This window comes from Hypanus sabinus, chromosome 15 (genome assembly GCF_030144855.1).
Source record: "Hypanus sabinus isolate sHypSab1 chromosome 15, sHypSab1.hap1, whole genome shotgun sequence".
Classification (NCBI taxonomy): domain Eukaryota; kingdom Metazoa; phylum Chordata; class Chondrichthyes; order Myliobatiformes; family Dasyatidae; genus Hypanus; species Hypanus sabinus.
The window spans coordinates 87,124,429-87,144,717 of NC_082720.1; the positions used below are offsets into that span (position 1 = coordinate 87,124,429).

A 20,289-nucleotide genomic window follows, 5' to 3' on the forward strand; every position below is an offset into this window, starting at 1 on the left:
GGTCTCACCTATCACCTCCCAGTGTCTCACTTCATCCCCCTCCCCACCCACCCACCGTCCCCCCTCACCTGGTCTCACCTATCACCTCCCAGAGTCTCACTTCATCCACTGCCCACCCACCCCACCTTCCCCCTCACCTGGTCTCACCTATCACCTCCCAGTGTCTCACTTCATCCCGCTCCCCCACCCACCCACCTTCCCCCTCACCTGGTCTCACCTATCACCTCCCAGTGTCTCACTTCATCCCCCTCCCCCCACCCACCCACCTTCCCCCTCACCTGGTCTCACCTATCACCTCCCAGTGTCTCACTTCATCCCCCTCCCCACCCACCTTCCCCCTCACCTGGTCTCACCTATCACCTCCCAGTGTCTCACTTCATCCCCCTTCCCCCTCACCTGGTCTCACCTATCACCTCCCAGTGTCTCACTTCATCCCCCTTCCCCCTCACCTGGTCTCACCTATCACCTCCCATGTCTCACTTAATCCCCCTCCCCACCCAACCCACCCACCTTCCCCCTCACCTGGTCTCACCTATCACCTCCCAGTGTCTCACTTCAACCCCCTCCCCCACCCACCCACTTCCCCCTCACCTGGTCTCACCTATCACCTCCCAGTGTCTCACTTCATCCCGCTCCCCCACCCACCCACCTTCCCCCTCACCTGGTCTCACCTATCACCTCCCAGTGTCTCACTTCATCCCCCTCCCCCTCTCAGCCACCCACCTTCCCCCTCACCTGGTCTCACCTATCACCTCCCAGTGTCTCACTTCATCCCCTTCCCCACCCACCCACCTTCCCCCTCACCTGTCTCACCTATCACCTCCCAGAGTCTCACTTCATCCCCCTCCCCCACTCACCCCACCCACCTTCCCCCTCACCTGGTCTCACCTATCACCTCCCAGTGTCTCACTTCATCCCCTTCCCCCACCCACCCCCCTTCCCCCTCACCTGGTCTCACCTATCACCTCCCAGTGTCTCACTTCATCCCCCTCCCCACCCACCTTCCCCCTCACCTGGTCTCACCTATCACCTCCCAGTGTCTCACTTCATCTGCCTCTCCCACTCACCTTCCCCCTCACCTGGTCTCAGCTGTCACCTCCAGAGTCTCACTTCACCCCCTCCCCTACCCACCCACCTTCCCCCTCACCTGGTCTCTAAATCTCCTCCCAGTGTCTCACTTCATCCCCCTCCCCTACCCACCTTCCCCTCACCTGGTCTCACCTATCACCTCCCAGTGTCTCACTTCATCCTCTCCCTACCCACATTCCCCCTCACCTGGTCTCACCTATCACCTCCCAGTGTCTCACTTCATCCCCCTCCCTCACCCACCTTCCCCCTCCCCTGGTCTCACCTTTCACCTCCCAGTGTCTCACTTCATCTGCCTCTCCCACCCACCTTCCCCCTCACCTGGTCTCACCTATCACCTCCCAGTGTCTCACTTCATCCCCCTCCCCCACCCACCCACCTACCCCCTCACCTGGTCTCACCTATTACCTCCCAGTGTCTCACCTTCATCCTCCTCCCCCACCTCCCCCTCACCTGGTCTCACCTATCACCTCCCAGTGTCTCACTTCATCCTGCTCCCCCACCCACCCACCTCCCCCATCACCTGGTCTCACCTATCACCTCCCAGTGTCTCACTTCATCCCCTCCCCCACCCACCCACCTTCCCCCCTCACCTGGTGTCATTTCCTGTTTTATTCGTCTTTCTTGGTTCACCTTTCACCTCCCAGTGTCCTCACTTCATCCCGCTCCCCCACCCACCCACCTTCCCCCCTCACCTGGTCTCACCTATCACCTCCCAGTGTCTCACTTCATCCCCTCCCCCACCCACCCACCTTCCCCCTCACCTGGTCTCACCTTTCACCTCCCAGTGTCTCACTTCATCCCGCTCCCCACCCACCCACCTTCCCCCTCACCTGGTCTCGCCTATCACCTCCCAGTGTCTCACTTCATCCCCCTCCCCACCCACCCACCTTCCCCCTCAGCTGGTCTCACCTATCACCTCCCAGTGTCTCACTTCATCCCGCTCTCCCCACCCACCCACCTTCCCCCTCACCTGGTCTCACCTATCACCTCCCAGTGTCTCACTTCATCCCCCTTCCACCTCACCTGGTCTCACCTATCACCTCCCAGTGTCTCACTTCATCCCCCCTCCCCACCCACCCACCTCTCCCCCTCACCTGGTCTCACCTATCACCTCCCAGTGTCTCACGTTCAACCCCCTCCCCCCCACCCACCCCACCTTCCCCCTCACCTGGTCCTCACCTATCACCTCCCAGTGTCTCACTTCATCCCGCTCCCCCACCCACCCACCTTCCCCCTCACCTGGTCTCACCTATCACCTCCCAGTGTCTCACTTCAGCCCCCTCCCCCACCCACCCACCTTCCCCCTCACCTGGGTCTCACCTATCACCTCCCAGTGTCTCACTTCATCCCCCTCCCCACCCACCTTCCCCCTCACCTGGTCTCACCTATCACCGTCCCAGTGTCTCACTTCATCCCCCTTCCCCCGTCACCTGGTCTCACCTATCACCTCCCAGTGTCTCACTTCATCCCCCTTCCCCCTCACCTGGTCTCACCTATCACCTCCCAGTGTCTCACTTCATCCCCTCCCCCACCCACCCACCTTCCCCCTCACCTGGGTCTCACCTATCACCTCCCAGTGTCTCACTTCATCCCCCTCCCCCACCCACCCACCTTCCCCCCTCACCTGGTCTCACCTATCACCTCCCAGTGTCTCACTTCATCCCCTTCCCCACCCACCCACCTTCCCCCCTCACCTGGTCTCACCTATCACCTCCCAGAGTCTCACTTTCATCCCGCTCCCCCACCCACCCACCTTCCCCCCTCACCTGGTCTCACCTATCACCTCCCAGTGTCTCACTTCTTCCCCCCTCCCCCACTCACCCACCCACCTTCCCCCTCACCTGGTCCTCACCTATCACCTCCCAGTGGTCTCACTTCATCCCCTTCCCCCACCCACCCACCTTCCCCCTCACCTGGTCTCACCTATCACCTCCCAGTGTCTCACTTCATCCCCCTCCCCACCCACCTTCCCCCTCACCTGGTCTCACCTATCACCTCTCAGTGTCTCACTTCATCCCCCTCCCCACCCACCTTCCCCCTCACCTGGTCTCACCTATCACCTCCCAGTGTCTCACTTCATCCCCCTTCTCCCTCACCTGGTCTCACCTATCACCTCCCAGTGTCTCACTTCATCCCCCTCCCCACCCACCCACCTTCCCCCTCACCTGGTCTCACCTACCACCTCCCAGTGCCTCACTTCATCCCCTCCCCCACCCACCCACCTTCCCCCTCACCTGGTCTCACCTGTCACCTCTTAGTGTCTCACTTCATCCCCCTCCCTCACCCACCCACCTTCCCCCTCACCAGCCAGCTTGTACTCCTTTCCCCCTCCCCCAATTTTTAATCTAACTTCTGGTCCCTTTCCTTCTTAGTTTTGACGAAGGGTCTCAGCCTGAAACATCGACAGTTTATTCCTCTCCATCGATGCCGAGTCTGGCCTGCCGAGTTCCTCTAGCATTTTCTGCATGTTGTTTCCATTCCTCTCTCCAACGCAGCTACGAACCCACTCACGCCCACCCACTGGCCTCCAGCCCAACGCCAGGCCTTCAGTGGGCAGTGGCAGAGTGGTCTATTTAAAACAGGACTGCTGCCTGGTAGAGACTGGCAGAGAGCCCTTTGTAGTCAGCTCGTGTGGTGGGTTAGTCAGTATGAAGCTTGGATCTCGTTCACAGCGGTCTGCAGGGGAGGCACGTCCACGTGTGATCCCAGAGCTCAGCTGTCAGTCATTAGCTCCCCCATCACTCTCCCACGCGTTTTCAGAGTCTGGTCCTAACGGAGGATGTTCCCCATAGTGGGGGAGTCTAGCACTAGAGGGAACAGACTCAGAATAGAGGGACCTCCTTTTAAATCGGAGGTGAGGAGGAATTTCTTTACCAGAGAGTGGTGAGTCTGTGGAATTTGGTTCCAATGTGGAGGCCAAGTTGTTGGCTATATTTAAAACAGAGATTAATAGGTTCTTGATTAGTCAAGGGTGTCAAAACCTGAAGGGGGAAGACAGGAAATTGGGGTGGAGAGGGATAATAAATCAGCCATATTGGAGTAGATTCAATCGCCAAATGGACTAATTCTGCTCCTATATGACTTCTGGTCTAAAGATTAAAGATTAGCTTTATTTGTCACTGGTACGTCAAAACATTGAAACACACTGTGAAATGAATCGCAGCTGTGCTGGGGGCGGGTTGCAAGTGCCCACAGAGATGGCGTGCCCAGAGGTGACTGACTCTTTCCCAGTACACCTTTGGAATGTGGGAGCAGACCAGAGCACCCCGAGGAATCCCTCACAGTCGTACAACCTCCTCACAGACAGTGCCGGGAATCGAACCCTGATCTTACCGCAGGCGCTGTAAAGCGTTATGCTGACCGCTACACTAACGTCGCGCCTCATTTTTGCTTTTCCAATGGTAAGGGCACCAATCTTTTTAATGCACAATTTTCCTAAACCCAGTGATTTTTTAAAATTGTTTTTATCGATTCTTACTGATGACATGATATCATAGCGGATTACACAATGCTTTACAACACCAGCAATTAGGGTTAAATTCCTGCCAGTGGGAGGGGTGGATACGTTAGGGAAAGGCACTTGGATGATAGAAAAATGGAGGGCTACGTGGGAGGGAAGGGTCAGATTGATCTTAGAATCAGATAAGAAGGTTGGCACAACGTTGTGGGCGACAGGGCCTGTACTGTGCTTCATGTTCTGTTATGGAGACCTGCATTTCAAAGATCGAGCCAGATTAACTTGGAATCGTTGCCTCACTTTGAAGCCCACTTACAAATCTCGTTCTGTCTGGCAGGAGCATGGAATCCCCACGGACATGGGCTACGCTGTGGCACCTCACCACTCTGGGGTGTACCCCGTCCACCTGCAGCTGTACGAGGCCTGGAAACAGGTGTGGGGAATGAAGGTGACAAGTACAGAGGAGTACCCCCACCTGAAGCCAGCACGCTACCGTCGGGGGTTCAAACACAACGGCATCATGGTAGGCCAGGTTTCATCACAATCGCATACCGTTGCGGTTGGGGAGGGGTGTATCTCCATGGTAGGCCAGGTTTCATCACAATCGCGTACCGTTGCGGTTGGGGAGGGGTGTATCTCCATGGTAGGCCAGGTTTCATCACAATCGCGTACCGTTGCGGTTGGGGAGGGGTGTATCTCCATGGTAGGCCAGGTTTCATCACAATCGCGTACCGTTGCGGTTGGGGAGGGGTGTATCTCCATGGTAGGCCAGGTTTCATCACAATCGCGTACCGTTGCGGTTGGGGAGGGGTGTATCTCCATGGTAGGCCAGGTTTCATCACAATCGCGTACCGTTGCGGTTGGGGAGGGGTGTATCTCCATGGTAGGCCAGGTTTCATCACAATCGCGTACCGTTGCGGTTGGGGAGGGGTGTATCTCCATGGTAGGCCAGGTTTCATCACAATCGCGTACCGTTGCGGTTGGGGAGGGGTGTATCTCCATGGTAGGCCAGGTTTCATCACAATCGCGTACCGTTGCGGTTGGGGAGGGGTGTATCTCCATGGTAGGCCAGGTTTCATCACAATCGCGTACCGTTGCGGTTGGGGAGGGGTGTATCTCCATGGTAGGCCAGGTTTCATCACAATCGCGTACCGTTGCGGTTGGGGAGGGGTGTATCTCCATGGTAGGCCAGGTTTCATCACAATCGCGTACCGTTGCGGTTGGGGAGGGGTGTATCTCCATGGTAGGCCAGGTTTCATCACAATCGCGTACCGTTGCGGTTGGGGAGGGGTGTATCTCCATGGTAGGCCAGGTTTCATCACAATCGCGTACCGTTGCGGTTGGGGAGGGGTGTATCTCCATGGTAGGCCAGGTTTCATCACAATCGCGTACCGTTGCGGTTGGGGAGGGGTGTATCTCCATGGTAGGCCAGGTTTCATCACAATCGCGTACCGTTGCGGTTGGGGAGGGGTGTATCTCCATGGTAGGCCAGGTTTCATCAGACACTACTGTTAACCGTTCTGGTCGTAAGACATTGGAGCAGAATTTGTCTATTTGGTCCATTGAATCTGCTCTGATTCATTATCCTTCACAACCCTATTCTCCTGCCTTCTCCCTGTAACCTTTGATGCCCTGACTAACTTTAAATATCCCCAGTGACTTGCACTCCACAGCTCTCTGTCTCCACCATCCTCATCTCTGTTCTAAAGGCACGTCCTTCTGTTCTGAGGCTGTGCCCTCTGGTCCTAGACTCCCCCCACAGAGGAAATGTCATCTCTGCTCGGTACTTATTGCTGTTCCTTCCACTTCTGCATTTGCACAGTTCGTTGTCTTTTGCACATCGGGTGTTTGTTCGTCCAGTCTTTCATTGATTCTGTTGTGTTTCTGGGTTTACTGCGTGCTTTGCCCCCCCGCTGTACTCGCTTTACACCCACAACTGTGGCTGAGTACAGCTCCAACACTGTTTCCTGATGACACCACTGTGTGGGCCAAATCAAAGGTGGGGACAAATCAGTGTACAGGAGGGAGAGTGAAAATTTAGCTGAGTGGTGTCATAACAACAACCTCTCCCTCAGTGTCAGCAAGACCATTGTAGACTTCAGGAAGAGGGAAACCAGAGGTCCATGAGCCTGTACTCTTCAGAGGGACAGAGGTGAATTCCTGGGTGTCACTATCTCAGAGGAACTGTCCTGGACCCATCATATAAATGTAATAGCAGAGTAAGCAGAATAGCGCCTCTACTTCCTCAGCAGGCTGCGAGATTTAGCATGATGTGGCGACCCACTTTCTGCGCAGGCGAACCGGCTCACAAATAGCCAGCGTGTGGGGGGAGACTTTGGTAATGCACCTCTGACGTAATTTCCGCCTGGAGAGGGCGGGCGCTAGGGATTAAATGCCAGCACCAGGAAGTTCGAATCAACTAGTCTCGAAATGACTTACCGACTGCGTGTCGTTATTTCAGCGCTGTGTGTAGCACATCGCTACATTGGTGACCCCGACGGTCCAAACGGGATTTGGACCAAAGATGACCAACTCTTCATCTGTTCGCGCAGTTTCACTAAAACTGCCGACTTTCTGGACGCTGCGACAATGCGTGTTGTTTAGCCAAGCAGAAGCCCAGTTCCAGATTCAGCAGATATCCTCTGATTCCACACGTTACTACCACGTGGTGAGCGCCCTTGACCAGCAGACGGCCGACCAGGTTGCGGATTTCATACAGTCGCCCCCCGGAAGAAGGCAAATATGAAGCATTCAAAGTGCTGCTCATTGGGACCTTTGGCCTCTCACGGCGTGAGGGAGATGCCCGCCTGCTTCACCTGGACGGTTTGGAAGACAGACTGCTGTCAGCATTGATGAACGAGATGCTGTCCCTGGCTGACGGACGCAAACCCTGCCTCATGTTCGAGCAAGTGTTCCTGGAGCGACTGCCCGAGGACGTACATCTGCTGCTGGCCGATGCAGATTTCAGCGACCCCCGGAAGGTGGCGGCCCGGGCAGACGTGCTGTGGAAAGCCAAGAGCGTGGCATCCGTCGGTCAGATTACCAGGCCACGTGCCCAACAGAGACCAGACCAGGCCCGGCAGGGGGGCGCACACAACACAGACGCAGGAGTGAGAAGGCCAGTGAACAGTGGTGTTTCTACCACCAGCGGTGGGGCACAAAAGCCCGCCGTTGTTGCCCACCCTGCAAGGGCCAGGGCCAGCTACCGCTAATGACTATGGCAGCTGGCCACCAGGACAGCCTCTTGTACGTCTGGGACAAACAGTTGGGACGCTGCTTCTTGGTCGACACCGGAGCGGAAATCAGCATTTTGCCCCCGACGGGGTACGACACCCGCAACAGGAAGCCAGGACCCACCCTGAGGGCCACAAACGGCAGCACGATACGGACCTACAGCACCCGCACAGTGCAGCTGCAGTTCGGCGCCAGCCGGTTCACGTGGGACTTCACACTGGCCATGGTGGCCCAACCACTCCTGGGGGTGGACTTCTTGCGAGCTCACAGCCTGCTGGTCGACTTGCAAGGGAAAAGACTGGTACATGCCGAGACTTTCCAGACATTCTCCCTGGGTGAAGCCAAGTTGCCGGCCCCACACCTGGACTCCATCACACTGTCGGACAACGAATTCACCAGAATCCTGGTGGACTTTCCATCGATTCTGGCACTGCAGTTCACGGCAGCCATGCCCAGTCACAGGGTACAGCATCACATTCCGACCCAGGGACCATCCCTCCACGCCTGCACACAAAGGCTCCCCCCGGAAAAGCTCTGCCTGGCGAAGGAGGAGTTCAAGAGGATGGAGGAATTGGGGATCGTACGGAGGTCCGACATCGCATGGGCTCCCCCCTGCACATGGTGCCCAAAGCAGCTGGGGGTTGGAGACCATGCGGCGACTACCGCAGACTGAACAAGGCTACAACTCCAGACCGCTACCCAGTGCCGCACATACAGGACTTTGCAGCAAACCTGCACGGGGCAAGAATCTTTTCCAAAGTAGACCTCATCTAGGGATACCATCAAATCCCGGTGCACCCTGAAGTCATCCCCAAAACAGCACTCATCACCCCGTTCGGCCTGTTCGAGTTCCTCCGAATGCCGTTCGGCCTGAAGAATACCGCACAGACGTTCCAGTGGCTAATGGATGCAGTGGGACGCGACCTGGACTTTGCGTTCATCTATTTGGATGACATCCTTATAGCCAGCAGTAGTCGCCAGGAGCATCTGTCCCACCTCCGCCAGCTCTACTCCCGCCTGAGTGATTTCGGCCTCATGATCAACCCGGCCAAATGCCAGTTCGGTCTCAACACCATGGACCGTTTCCTCCCCTCAGCAGCCCGTATCATGCGCCCTTTGTACATCCTGCTGTCGGGTAAAGGCAAGGACATTACTTGGGACGAGAAGGCTGTGGCTGCTTTCGTTAAAGCCAAGGAAGCCTTGGCAGATGCCGCGATGCTGGTGCACCCCAGAACGGATGTTCTGACCGCACTCACGGTGGATGCATCCGACACAGCAGTCGGTGGGGTGCTGGAACAGCTCATCGAGGGGCGCTGGCAACCCCTGGCGTTCTTCAGCAAGCACCTACGATCACTCGAACTCAAGTACAGTGCTTTTGACCAGGAGCTGTTGGCACTGTATCTGACAATCTGGCATTTCAGGTACTTCTTAGAAGTACCGCGTTCACGGACCACAAACCGTTGACTTTCGCGTTCACGAAGGTGTCCGATCCCTGGTCGGGTCGCCAGCAGCGACATCTGTCCTACATCTCCGAGTACACGATGGACATCCAGCATGACTTGGGAAAGGACAATGTCGTGGTGGACGCATTCTCCAGACCAGCTGACCAGGCCCTGTCCCTGGGGGTGGACTATGCAGCACTGGCGGAGGCGCAGCAGGCAGACGACGAGATGCCCAGCTACAGGACCGCAGTCTTGGGTTTGCAGCTGCAGGACTTTCTCGTAGGCCCAGGTGAGAGGACCCTCCTGTGCGACGTGGCTATCGGCCAACCCCATCCAGGCAGCCTGGAGGCAGCGAGTTTTTGACTCCATACACAGTTTGGCGCACCCATCTATCAGGACAACCGTTCGGCTGGTCTCCAGCAAGTTCACGTGGCACGGACTTCGCAAGCAGGTCAGTGAATGGGCCAGAATGTGCGTGCAGTGCCAAACAGCCAAGGTGCAGCGGCACACTAAAGCCCTGCCACAGCAGTTCAAACCCACCCACCAGAGGTTCGACTACATTCACGTGGATATCGTGGGCCCCCTACCAGTGTCCCGAGGAGTGTGGTACCTCCTAACTATGGTAGTCCGGTTCACAAGGTGGCCAGAGGCGGTCCTGCTCACCGACACATCTGCCGATTCCTGCGCCCGAGCACTGATCGCAACCTGGGTAGCACGCTTCAGGGTACCGGCCCACATTACCTCCAACAGAGGCGCCCAGTTCACCTCCAGCCTGTGGTCGGCTGTGGCCAGCCTGTTGGGAACGCAGCTACACCACACTACTGCCTACCACCCACAGTCGAATGGACTAGTGGAACGCTTCCACCGTCACTTGAAGTTGGCTCTCTTGGCCCACCTGAGAGGACCTAACTGGGTGGACAAGCTTCCCTGGGTCCTGCTTGGAATTCGCACAACGCCCAAAGAGGATCTGCACGCCTTGTCGGCCGAGTTGGTGTATGGCGCACCCCTGGCTGTCCCAGGAGAGTTCATACCAGCCCCAAGGGGGCAAGAGGAAGAACCCGCAGCAGTCCTGGACAGACTACGAGAAAGGCTTCGCAACCTGGCCCCCGTACCAATTTCACAGCACGGACGGACCCCGACCCATGTACCCAAAGACCTGCAGAACTGTAAGTTTGTGTTTGTACGAAGGGGCAGACACCGGGCACCGCTACAGCGGCCGTACAAGGGGCCGTTCAAGGTGATCAACAACAACGGGTCCACGTACATTCTGGATGTTGGAGGGAAAGAGGAGGTTTTCACGGTGGACCGACTCAAACCAGCCCATGTGGACTTGATGCAGCCGCTCGAAGTTCAGACACTGCGGCACAGAGGCAGACCTCCCAAGCAGAGGCTGATCCAGACTGTGGACATTGGGGGGTGTATTGCCGGTTCTGGGGGGGGATTATATGGCGACCCACTTTCTGCGCAGGCGAACCGGCTCACAAATAGCCAGCGTATGGGGGGAGACTTTGGTAATGCACCTCTGACGTCATTTCTGCCCGGAGAGGGCGGGCGCTAGGGATTAAATGCCAGCGCCGCGAAGTTTGAATAAACTAGTCTCGAAATGACTTACCGACTGCGTGTCGTTATTTCAGCGCTGTGTGTAGCACATTGCTACAATGACATTAAAAACCTTTACAAACTTCTGTGGATGTGTAGTGGAGAGTGTATTGACTGGCTATGTTACGGCCAATGCCTTTGAATGGAAAATCCTACAAAAAGGTCGTGGATTTGGCCCAGGACATCATGGGTAAAGCCCTCACCACCACTGAGCACATCTACATGAAACTTCGCCATAGAAAAGCAGCATCCATCATCAAAGATCCTCACCACCCAGGCCACTGGTGCCATCAAGTAGAAGAGACGAGAGCCTCAGGACTTGCACCACCAGGTTCAAGAACAGTTACTACCCCTCAACCATCAGGCTCTTGAACAAAAGAGGATTCATTCTACTTATGGTATTCCTACAATCAATTATCTCACTTTAAGGACTCTTTATCTTGTTATTTCATGGTCTTATTTATTGCTACAGTGCCTATAAAAAGTATTCACCCCCTTGAAAGTTTTTATGTTTTATAATACTGAATCACAGTGGACTGAATTTGCTTTTTTGACATTGATCAACAGAAAAAGATTCTTTCAGGTCTAAGTGAAAACAGATTCTACAAAATGATCTGAATTAGTTACAAGTGTAAAACACCGAGTAATTGATTGCGCAAGTATTCACCCCCTTCAAATCAGTATTTAGTAGATGCACCTTTGGCAGCGATTACAGCCTCTAGTCTGTGTGGATAGGTCTCTATCAGCTTTGCACATCTGGACACTGCAATTCTTCTTTATAAAACTGCTCAAGCTCTGTCAGATTACATGGGGATTGAGAGTGAACAGCCCTTTTCAAGTCCAGCCACAAATCCTCAATTGGATTGAGGTCTGGATTCTGACTTGGTCACTCCAGGACATTAACTTTGTTGTTTTTAAGCCATTCCTGTGTAGCTTTGGCTTTATGCCTGGGGTCATTGTCTTGCTGGAAAACAAATCTTCTCCCAAGTCTCAGTTCTCTTGCAGACTGCATCAGGTTTTCCTCCAGGATTTCCCTGTATTTTGCTGCATTCATTTTACCCTCTACCTTCACAAGCCCTCCAGGGCCTGCTGCAGTGAAGCATCCCTACAGCATGACACAGCCACCACCATGTTTCACGGTAGGGATGGTGTGTTTTTGATGATGTATAGTGTTAGGTTTACACCAAACATAGCATTTAGTCTGATGGCCAAAAAGCTAATTTTTGGTTTCATCAGACCATAGAACATTTCTCCAGCTGACTTCAGAGTCTCCCACATGCCTTCTGGCAAACTCTAGCTGAGATTTCATGAGAGTTTATTTCAACAGTGGCTTTCTCTTTGCCACTCTCCCATAAAGCTGTGACTGGTGAAGCTCCCGGGTAACAGTTGTTGTATGCACAGTCTCTCCCATCTCAGCCACTGAAGCTTGTAATCTCTCCAGGGTTGTCATAGGTCTCTTGGTGGCCTACTTGACGCAGATTTACGGCTGTGCCACGTTCTTTCCATTTCTTGATGATTGACTTAACTGTACTTATTCAGTGACTTGGAAATTTTCTTGTATCCAGCTCCTGACTTGTGCTTTTCAAGGAGTTGTTTGGAGTGTTTTTGTCTTCATGGTGTAGTTTTTGCCAGGATACTGACCCACCAGCAGTTGGACCTTCCAGATACAGGAGTATTTTTACTACAATCAATTGAAACACCACAACTGCACACGGTGATCTGAATTCAACTAATTATGTGAATTCTGAAACCAATGGGCTGTAACAATGATGATCTAGTGTGTCATATTAAGGGGGGGGGGGTCAATACTTATGCAATCAATTGTTTTGTGTTTTACATTTGTAACTAATTTAGATCACTTTGTAAAAACTGTTTTCACGTAGACACAAAAGAGTCTTTTTCTGTTGATCAGTGTCAAGAAAAGCTGAAGTAAATCCACTGTGATTCAACGTTGTAATACAATAAAACTTGAAAACATCGGGGAGTGAATACTTTTTATAGGCACTGCATTTGTTTGTATTTGCATTTGCACTGTTTGTTGCTTTCTCTGTTCTACTTGATCTTCGATTGATCCTGTTACTATTCCATAGATTTGCTGAATCTGCCTGTAGGAAAAAGAATCTCGAGGTTGTATGTGGTGACATGTTTGTGCTCTGATAATAAGATTTACTTTGACCTTGTTTGCCTGCAAGAAAGTAAGTTTCGAGGTTATACATAGTGACGGTGTTCTGTCATAACTGTGCCTTGTTCCAGTCACCGTACAGTGAGGTGTGTGACACTATCTAAGGCTGGGGGCAAGTTTGAGGAATCAAAGCCTATAGGGATAGTACGAATCTGAGGGTAATTTTTTCACCCACAGGTAGCTGAGGGAGGTTCAGCAACAACATTTTTAAAAATTAGAGATACAGTACGATAACAGGCCCATCTGGCCTAACAAGCCCCTCCCACCCAATTACACCCATGTGACCAGTTTAACTTAACAACCCATACTGGTGGCAGCATATCACGCCCACAACTTACTCACCCTAACCAGTGCGTCTTTGGACTGTGGGAGGAAGCCAGAGAACCCAGAGGAAACACACACAGTCATGGAGAGAACGTACAAACGGTGATGTTTAAACCCGGGTCCCTGATGCTGTAACAGTGTATGATTATTTGCTTGGTTAGCGTCATTTCCAGTATTCAAATGTAAAGAGGAACAAAATAATTGTTTGTCCAGACCCGATGCAGCACAAAGGATATACAGAAAATAATGAGCACAACAACAATAATAAATATAAATACATAAGATAGCTTATATGCCGTACATAGATCGATTATATGTCCACTGTGTTAAATGCTCACAAAAGAGATCGAGTTACGAGTTCAAAAACATGGCAGCCCCACGGGGAACGGGGGTGTGACAGCGGCGACTGGTTCAGGGGGTCTGACTGTAGCGGGGAAGAGGGGACTGGTTCAGTGGTCTGACTGTAGTGGGGAAGAGGGGACTGGTTCAGTGGTCTGACTGTAGTGGGGAAGAGGGGACTAGTTCAGGGGTCTGACTGTAGTGGGGAAGAGGGGACTGATTCAGGGGTCTGTCTAGTGGGGAAGAGGGGACTGGTTCAGGAGTCTGTAGCAGAGAAGGGGGGACTGGTTCAGGGGTCTGACTGTAGCGGGGAAGAGGGGACTGGTTCAGGAGTCTGTAGCAGAGAAGGGGAGACCGGTTCAGGGGTCTGACTGTAGCAGGGAAGAGGGGACTGGTTCAGGGGTCTAACTGTAGTGGGGAAGAGGGGACTGGTTCAGGAGTCTGACTGTAGTGGGGAAAAGGGGACTGGTTCAGGAGTCTGACTGTAGTGGGGAAAAGGGGACTGGTTCAGGAGTCTGACTGTAGCGGGGAAGAGGGGACTGGTTCAGGAGTCTGACTGTAGTGGGGAAAAGGGGACTGGTTCAGGAGTCTGACTGTAGCGGGGAAGAGGGGACTGGTTCAGGAGTCTGACTGTAGTGGGGAAAAGGGGACTGGTTCAGGAGTCTGACTGTAGCGGGGAAGAGGGGACTGGTTCAGGCGTCTGACTGTAGCAGGGTAGAAACTTAGAAAACCTATAGCACAATACAGGCCCTTTGGCCCACAAAGCTGTGCTGAACATTTCTCTACCTTAGAACTACCTAGGCTTACCCATAGCCCTCTATTTTTCTAAGCATGCACTCCCTGGAAGCATATAATGTACAAGCTTCTTGTAGACGGTGTCCTTGGACTGTGGAATGAGACCGGAGCACCTGGAAGAAATTCCTGTGCTTACGGGAAGGAATGTGCAAGCTTGCTTACGGAGGACGCCGGATTCGAACTCTGAACTCTGGTACCCTAAGCTGTAAGAGCATCACAGGGTGAGGAGGTTAATGGGTGTCATTGGGTGGCTGAGCTGGAAGGGCCTGAAACTGTGCTGTATCTCTAAATAAATAAATGAAAACAAATGAGAGAGATTACTGGAAGCTGAAGAAATCGGTGTTCATGCCATCAAGTTGAAGGCCACCCACAGGTATATGAGGGAGCTCTCCGAAGATGCTGTCATTTCTCAGTTTCTTTTCCCTTGTGCACAGGTTCTCCCTCGGCAAACGTGCGGCCTTTTCACGCACACCATCTTCTACAATGAATACCCCGGAGGCCCCCGGGAGCTGGACAAGATCATTAATGGGGGCGAGCTGTTCCTCACCGTCCTGCTGAATCCTGTAAGTATCTGATCCAGCGCGAGAGCAGCAAGTGCAACGATGATAGAACCGAGATACAGTGAAAAGCTTCAGGCAGAGATCGTACAGTGGACAGGCGTAACAGATTGGATTGGATGGGAGGGTTTGGAGGGTACAGGCCGATGGGACTGGGCAGTTCTGGCGGACTCGATGGGCTATTTCTGTGCTGTACTTCTCCTTGACTGTATTTCTGTATAATGTTGCAGACACAGAGATACCGAGATAGAGTGAAAAGCTGGTCTTGCATGCTGTTCATATAGATCAGATCATTACACCGTGCATTGAGGTAGAACAAGGGAAAACAATAACAGAATGCAGAATAAAGTGTCACAGTTACAGAGAAAGTGCAGTGCAGGCAGACAATAAGGTGTGAGGTCATAATGAGGTAGATAGTGAGGTCAAGAGTCCATCTTATTGTACTAGGGATCCATTCAATAGTCTGATAACAGTGGGGTAGAAGCTGTCCTTGGGCCTGGTGGGACGTGCTTTCACTGATAACAGTGGGGTAGAAGCTGTCCTTGGGCCTGGTGGGAGGTGCTCTCACTGATAACAATGGGGTAGAAGCTGTCCTTGGGCCTGGTGGGACGTGCTTTCACTGATAACAGTGGGGTAGAAGCTGTCCTTGGGCCTGGTGGGACGTGCTTTCACTGATAACAGTGGGGTAAAGCTGTCCTTGGGCCTGGTGGGACGTGCTTTCACTGATAACAGTGGGGTAGAAGCTGTCCTTGGGCCTGGTGGGACGTGCTTTCACTGATAACAGTGGGGTAGAAGCTGTCCTTGGGCCTGGTGGGACGTGCTTTCACTGATAACAGTGGGGTAGAAGCTGTCCTTGGGCCTGGTGGGACGTGCTTTCACTGATAACAGTGGGGTAGAAGCTGTCCTTGGGCCTGGTGGGACGTGCTTTCACTGATAACAGTGGGGTAAAGCTGTCCTTGGGCCTGGTGGGACGTGCTTTCACTGATAACAGTGGGGTAGAAGCTGTCCTTGGGCCTGGTGGGACGTGCTTTCACTGATAACAGTGGGGTAAAGCTGTCCTTGGGCCTGGTGGGACGTGCTTTCACTGATAACAGTGGGGTAGAAGCTGTCCTTGGGCCTGGTGGGACGTGCTTTCACTGATAACAGTGGGGTAGAAGCTGTCCTTGGGCCTGGTGGGACGTGCTTTCACTGATAACAGTGGGGTAGAAGCTGTCCTTGGGCCTGGTGGGACGTGCTTTCACTGATAACAGTGGGGTAGAAGCTGTCCTTGGGCCTGGTGGGACGTGCTTTCACTGATAACAGTGGGGTAGAAGCTGTCCTTGGGCCTGGTGGGACGTGCTTTCACTGATAACAGTGGGGTAGAAGCTGTCCTTGGGCCTGGTGGGACGTGCTTTCACTGATAACAGTGGGGTAGAAGCTGTCCTTGGGCCTGGTGGGACGTGCTTTCACTGATAACAGTGGGGTAGAAGCTGTCCTTGGGCCTGGTGGGATGTGCTTTCACTGATAACAGTGGGGTAGAAGCTGTCCTTGGGCCTGGTGGGACGTGCTTTCACTGATAACAGTGGGGTAAAGCTGTCCTTGGGCCTGGTGGGACGTGCTTTCACTGATAACAGTGGGGTAGAAGCTGTCCTTGGGCCTGGTGGGACGTGCTTTCACTGATAACAGTGGGGTAAAGCTGTCCTTGGGCCTGGTGGGACGTGCTTTCACTGATAACAGTGGGGTAGAAGCTGTCCTTGGGCCTGGTGGGACGTGCTTTCACTGATAACAGTGGGGTAAAGCTGTCCTTGGGCCTGGTGGGACGTGCTTTCACTGATAACAGTGGGGTAGAAGCTGTCCTTGGGCCTGGTGGGACGTGCTTTCACTGATAACAGTGGGGTAGAAGCTGTCCTTGGGCCTGGTGGGACGTGCTTTCACTGATAACAGTGGGGTAGAAGCTGTCCTTGGGCCTGGTGGGACGTGCTTTCACTGATAACAGTGGGGTAGAAGCTTTCCTTGGGCCTGGTGGGACGTGCTTTCACTGATAACAGTGGGGTAGAAGCTGTCCTTGGGCCTGGTGGGACGTGCTTTCACTGATAACAGTGGGGTAGAAGCTGTCCTTGGGCCTGGTGGGACGTGCTTTCAGCCTTTTGTATCTTCTGTCCAATGGGGGGGAGAGGAGAGAATGTCTGGGGTGGGTGGGGTCTTTGATTCTGCCGGCTGCTTTACTGAGACAGTGAGGAGTGCAGACAGAGTCCGTGGAGGGGAGGCTGGTTTCTGTGACGTGGCTTTTAGTGCACAGATTATAAAGCTGAAATCCCAGATAAAAGCAAGACTCTTTCACTCACGCCCCTTAAGGCACTAAGCTTCACACTAGCTGCTCGACTGAACATCCTGTCAGCAGGAGTGCCAGTTCTGTGGGGAATTTGCCTCAATGTGAGAGATGGCCAGACTGGCTCAATCTGACAGGAAGTGACATCACCTCTACCAACTAGAAGGGGGATCTATAGACATGGCCCCCAAGATCCTTCTGTCCCATCACACTGGCACAATCTTGCCATTAGCTCTCTACTCTGCCTTCAAGTTTGGCCTTCCAGAATGAACCACTTAAGACTTCTGGATTGAACTGCATCTGCCTCTTCTCAGCCCAGATCTACATCCTGTCAACCATGGACGTGTCTTCCCAGCTGTCTACATGATATGCAAGCCAGGGCCGTACAATATGGAGAGCAAGCTGGTGCTCATGCAAAAGGCTCGACTTCGCTATGCAGTTGATGAATCCAAAGGAACTACAGAGACCGGTACAGTTTAGCATCAGCAGCAACACAGGAGTTGTCAGTCAGTATTGAACTCAGTGTAGGACTGCCTTAGGGACTTCAGCTCCAGATTTTTCCCTCAGGGTTTACTCCCGAAGCCTCCCCCGTGAGTTGGTATAACTGCAAGGCTGCAGAGGTTTCAGATCAGAGTTTTCCCTCTCATTGATGCTGCCGATCATGACTGACGAGCCCCATCTGCCTGAAGCGACTGGTTTTAAGGCACCAGTATCCTGCCTTTGCCTCTTCTCCTGTCGGTAGAAATGGTTCCGCGGGGCTTAGTGGCTAATCCACATGAAGTCCAGGAGCTGGATTTGGTTGTCACAGGCTATTTGAGATGCAGAACATTGGCAGAGTTTAATAGGTAGTGGGAGCTCATCCCCATTACCAACCCCGGCTATGACAACCGTAAGGAATCGATAACCTTCTACACTACCCATAACTCCACCAACCTTTGTGTCACCTGCGTACTTACTGATCCACCCTTCCACTTCGTCATCCATCATTTATAAAGATCACAAAGTGCAGGCTCCCAGAACAGGTCCGTGTGGAAGTTTGAAAAGGTTGGCTTTATTAAAGATTAGTTCTATTTGTCACATGTACATCGAAGCAGGCAGTGAAATGCATCGAGGACCAACACGGTCTGTGGATGTGCTGGAGGCAGCCCACAGGTTTCACCACACTTCTGGTGCCAACATTGCAATGTGCGTCTTTGGGATGCGCGAGGAAACCAGAGCAAGTGGAGAATGTGGGGAGGAAGAGCAAACTCCTTACAGACAGCGTCGGCAATTGAACATTGTTCACTTGTGCCTGTAGATCATTACGTTAGATCCTTTGCTACTTTACCACAGTCCAGTAAAGGACATAAAAAACATCAGCAAAAATTACAAAAATAAGTAGGTAAGTAGCGAGGTCGAAAGAGGAATAGTGAGGTGATGTTCTTGGACTGTTCAAAAATCTCATGGTGGAGAGGAAAAAGTTGTTCTTAAAACATTGAGCGTTTGTCCTCAGGCTCCTGTACCTCCTCGCTGATGGGAGCAATGAGAAAAGGACATGTCCCTGATGGTGGAGACCCTTAATGATGGATGCTACCTTCTTGAGTCACCGCCTCTTGAAGATGTCCTTGATGTTGACATTTCGTGTTAAGGAATTCTCTTGATCTTTCTAATGAAAGAGAGATTCCCCCCATAGATGAGGTTATTTTTCATGGTTGAGTCCTTGAAACATCAACTTGTATCAGTTCCCTGTGATAGGAGTCATGTGGTTTGTAATCTGCTCAACTCTGCCTCGGGCGATAATAAGGGATGATAACTCCTGCTCTTGCCTGCAACGCCTGTCTCCCCACGATGATTGAATGAGGTGAATCCCAAAGTCTTCTAATATCCCGAGCTGAGCTCGTTTCTCAACTGCCTGTGTGTGTGTGTTTGTGTGAGAGAGTCTGTGTGTGTGTGAAAGACAGTGTGTTTGTGTTTCTTGTATCCCGAGCTGAGCTCGTTTCTCAACTGCCTGTGGCACTGTATATCGTTGAATGCGAGCTTGTGTGTGTGTGTGTGTGTGTGTGTGTGTGTGTGTGTGTGTTTGTGTCTGTGTGTGTGAGTATGTGTGTTAGTGTATGTCTGTGTGTGTGTGAAAGACAATGTGTTTGTGTTTCTGTATTGTGTGTGTAAAAGAGTGTGTGTTTGTGTACACTGTGTGTGTGTATGAGGGTACGATTGTAGGTGTGATTTTGTGTGTGTTGTGTGTTCAAATTTATGTGCCTGAGTGTGAAAGTATCTGTGTGTTCTGTGTGAGTTTGGGTCTGTTTGTGAGTATGTGTGTCTGTGTCTGTATGTGTGAGTGAGTGTATGTATGGTTGTGGGTGAGTGTGTGTGTGTGTACGCATGTCTCTGTATGTGTATGTGTGAGAGAGTCTGTGTGTGTGTACATGAGTGTGCCTGTATGCCTCTGTGTGTGAGTATGCCTGTGTGTGTGTGTGCGTGTGTGTGTCTGTGTGTGTGAGTGTCTCTGTGCCTGTGTGCCTCTGTGTGTCTGTGTGTGAGTGAGAGAGAGTGTCTGTGTGCGCGTGTGTGTCTGTGTGAGAGAGTCTGTGTGTGTGTGTGTGTCTTTGACAGGACTACTAACTGCTGTTACCTGGAGGTTTAATAGACAATGAACCTCAAACCACATGTATAACAATGCGATGACTGTAGTTGGGAAGTCGATGCCCTGGATTGAACGCCAACTGTTACTGGGTGGTGGTGTTAACATGACAACCACGATAAGGCTAATTTGCCAACGACACAAAAGTTACTGGCAGAATCTCGGGTGGTGATGTGGAGGCAGGTGCACAGGAATAAGGTAGCAGTGCAGTGCAGTACATACAGATACCAGATATTTATTATCGAGATTAATAGTACGTTTTCTATGTTGCAAAGTGCTGCTGCTGCAAAACAAGTTGTACTACATGTCAGTGGAAATAGACCCGATTAGTGGCATTTCACCC

The 20,289-nt window shown here is 52.5% G+C and overlaps 1 protein-coding gene across 7 annotated transcripts in view; it reads left to right on the forward strand.

Moving 5' to 3' along the window:
• ndst1b (N-deacetylase/N-sulfotransferase (heparan glucosaminyl) 1b) overlaps nt 1-20,289 on the forward strand; it is a 216,851-nt gene that overhangs the window by 155,686 nt on the left and 40,876 nt on the right. For all 7 annotated transcript variants that reach the window (XM_059990680.1, XM_059990674.1, XM_059990679.1 and 4 more), the window contains 2 exons: nt 4,884-5,069; nt 14,896-15,024. In XM_059990680.1, the coding sequence (XP_059846663.1) occupies nt 4,884-5,069; nt 14,896-15,024 (315 nt within the window). The remainder of the gene's footprint in view (nt 1-4,883; nt 5,070-14,895; nt 15,025-20,289) is intronic.